Below are 2,173 nucleotides of genomic sequence, written 5' to 3'. Positions count from 1 at the left end.
CTTTGTTAAGCGAGTTTTGCCTCATTTTACAACCGAAGATGTTAAGTGAATCCTTGCAGTCACTAAGTGAGCAACCCGGTCATTCAGCAAATCCGTCTTCCCCCGCTGACTTGGCTAGCCAGACGGTCGGCCAAAGGGGGAATCGCGCGACCCCAGGACACTGCGACCGTCATAGATACGAGTCAGTCACCAGTGTCTGAATGTCGATCGGGTGACCACGAGGAGGTTGCAAAGGTCGTAAGTGTGAAAAATGCATCATTTTTCGTAACTTTGAACGGTCACTACATGGACTGCTGCAAGTCGGGGACGGCTTGTGAAAGTCTACAGCCGGAGGAGTCGGCAAAGATGGGACCAAAACTGTGGAAACGTTCTCAAGAAGATTGTGGGTCCTCCAGGACAAACTTGAGATTGGGCTGAAAAAAAAGGAGAGGGGGGGTCCCGGATGGACCGGAACTGGCCTAGCTGAGCATCTGTGTGTTCCCTCCCTTGGGGAGGGCGGCTCCGTCCAGATTTCGTGAGCCCCACCCTGCAGAGCAAAAAGAACAAGACCTCCTGCCCTTCGGCGCCAGCTGCCCCTCACCCACCTGCAGAGGGAGACCCCAAGGGACCCTCATTTGCCAGAGGGAGACACCCCCCCAAGGAAAGGGGACCTCATTTGCCCCCTTGAAGACAGCCCCAATGCCCCCCCTCCAAAGAAGATGGGGTGGGCACAGCTTGGGCAGGGCGATGGAGAAGGGGTGCTGGTACGCTGAGTCGGTGGGCGGGTGGGAGAATTCGAGCGGGAGAGAGACTTGAGAGAAAAGGGGGGGCTTTGGTGGGGAAGACCCCTCCAGTGGCCCGGTGGGACCGAGAAGGGGCCTAAGACCCCCCCTGTGCCCACCCCTCCCTGCTGCCCCCCCCCTTCCGCCTGCTTACCATCCTCCATGGGGACGTAGACGTTGAGGTAGAGGCAGTCTTCGCTTTGATTCTGCACGTACCCGGCCACGATCTCCAGATTGTCGGTGAACCACACGGGCAGCATGATGGCGGGCAGCATGCCGTGGATGTTCTGCGGGCAGACCGGGGCGAAAGCGGTGGCATTGCGCACCTCGGACCAGGAAGCCGGCGCCTCGGGCGGCTGGAAGCGTCGCTCGCCGACGGGCGGCGTGGCGTATGGGATGCCCAGGTACTGCACCACGGGGCCGAGGATCTCGTTGTTCAGGCCTTTCTTGATTCCCCGCAGCTTCCCGTAGTTGGTGGGCACCACGGGGTACTTGTCTTCGGGCTTCTGCCCCGAGAGGGATGACGGGCGCAGGGCCAGCCCCAGGAGCCAGAAAAGGAGGGCCGAACCTGACCGGACGTTCAGCACCCGGCGGACGAAGGTCGGGGACGAGAGGAACATGGTGACCGGAGAGGAGGCCAGGCCAGTGGTCCTTCACAAGGGGAGGGTGGGGGGGGAGAAAGAGTCAGAACGGTTGACCCGGGTGGCAGCACCAGCAGAAGAAGAAGAGGAGGAGGAGGAGGACGTAGGCCAGAGAGGTGGCAGCGTGAGCTGAGAAGGTGATGAAACCCAGCGGTCCTAGCAGGTGACCCACACAAATGTTCTGGCACAGATCGGACATCTGTTGCGTTCCATGGTGGGTCCGGAGCAGCACGACCTCCAGGGAGAGAGGCACCTAGAGGTTCAGGGAGCGGGAGAGAGAGAACGGAAGTTGTGGGTCAACCAGAGAGAAAGGGGAAGCAGGTAGGAGCAGGTGGAGCCAGGTGTCCAGGAAGAAGGTGGTCTTCTCCACCTCCGATAAAGAGGTCCCCCTTCCTCCCCAGGAGACCTCTTTGAACTCTCACACACACCCCAAGTCTCCCCAACCCTAAACCTTGCCTTCCTCGAGCATAAACTGGGGTGAGCAAAGCGTAGGAGACCCCGTTCTTGTGGTGGACTTCGAGAAGATGCCGAAGCAACTGAAGGCCAGCATCTCACCGAGGAGTCCCAGTTCCAAAGAGGAAGAGGGAAGGACCACGTCTTCGTGAGGAACTCGAGAGAACGCAACCATCAGGCCACCATGGGGAGGAATAAACATCAGGGTGGGTTCCTCAACCTTAACCAAAGCACCCAGGGGGCTCCCCCCAAAGGATTCCAGAAACAAACAAGACACCCCCAGAAGACGAGGGATGAGGTCCCCAATCCAGGGAGAAC

The 2,173-nt window shown here is 59.5% G+C and overlaps 1 protein-coding gene across 3 annotated transcripts in view; it reads right to left on the bottom strand.

Moving 5' to 3' along the window:
* LOC308676992 (neuroligin-2-like) overlaps positions 1-1,381 on the bottom strand; it is a gene marked incomplete at both ends in the record, with an annotated part of 31,242 nt that extends 29,861 nt beyond the window's left edge. For 2 of the 3 annotated variants that reach the window (XM_081343085.1, XM_081343086.1), the window contains one exon: positions 916-1,246. In XM_081343085.1, the coding sequence (XP_081199211.1) occupies positions 916-1,036 (121 nt within the window). Of the gene's footprint in view, positions 1-915 lie in introns of all 3 variants that reach the window. The other variant, XM_081343084.1, reaches the window with a different exon arrangement.
* Between the last annotated feature and the right edge of the window lie 792 nt (positions 1,382-2,173).

This window comes from Vipera berus, assembly GCF_964194415.1.
Source record: "Vipera berus genome assembly, chromosome: Z".
NCBI classification, from domain to species: Eukaryota; Metazoa; Chordata; class Lepidosauria; order Squamata; family Viperidae; genus Vipera; species Vipera berus.
Note: the sequence above shows the minus strand (reverse complement) of the source record. Positions and strands in the feature narration are given on the sequence as shown.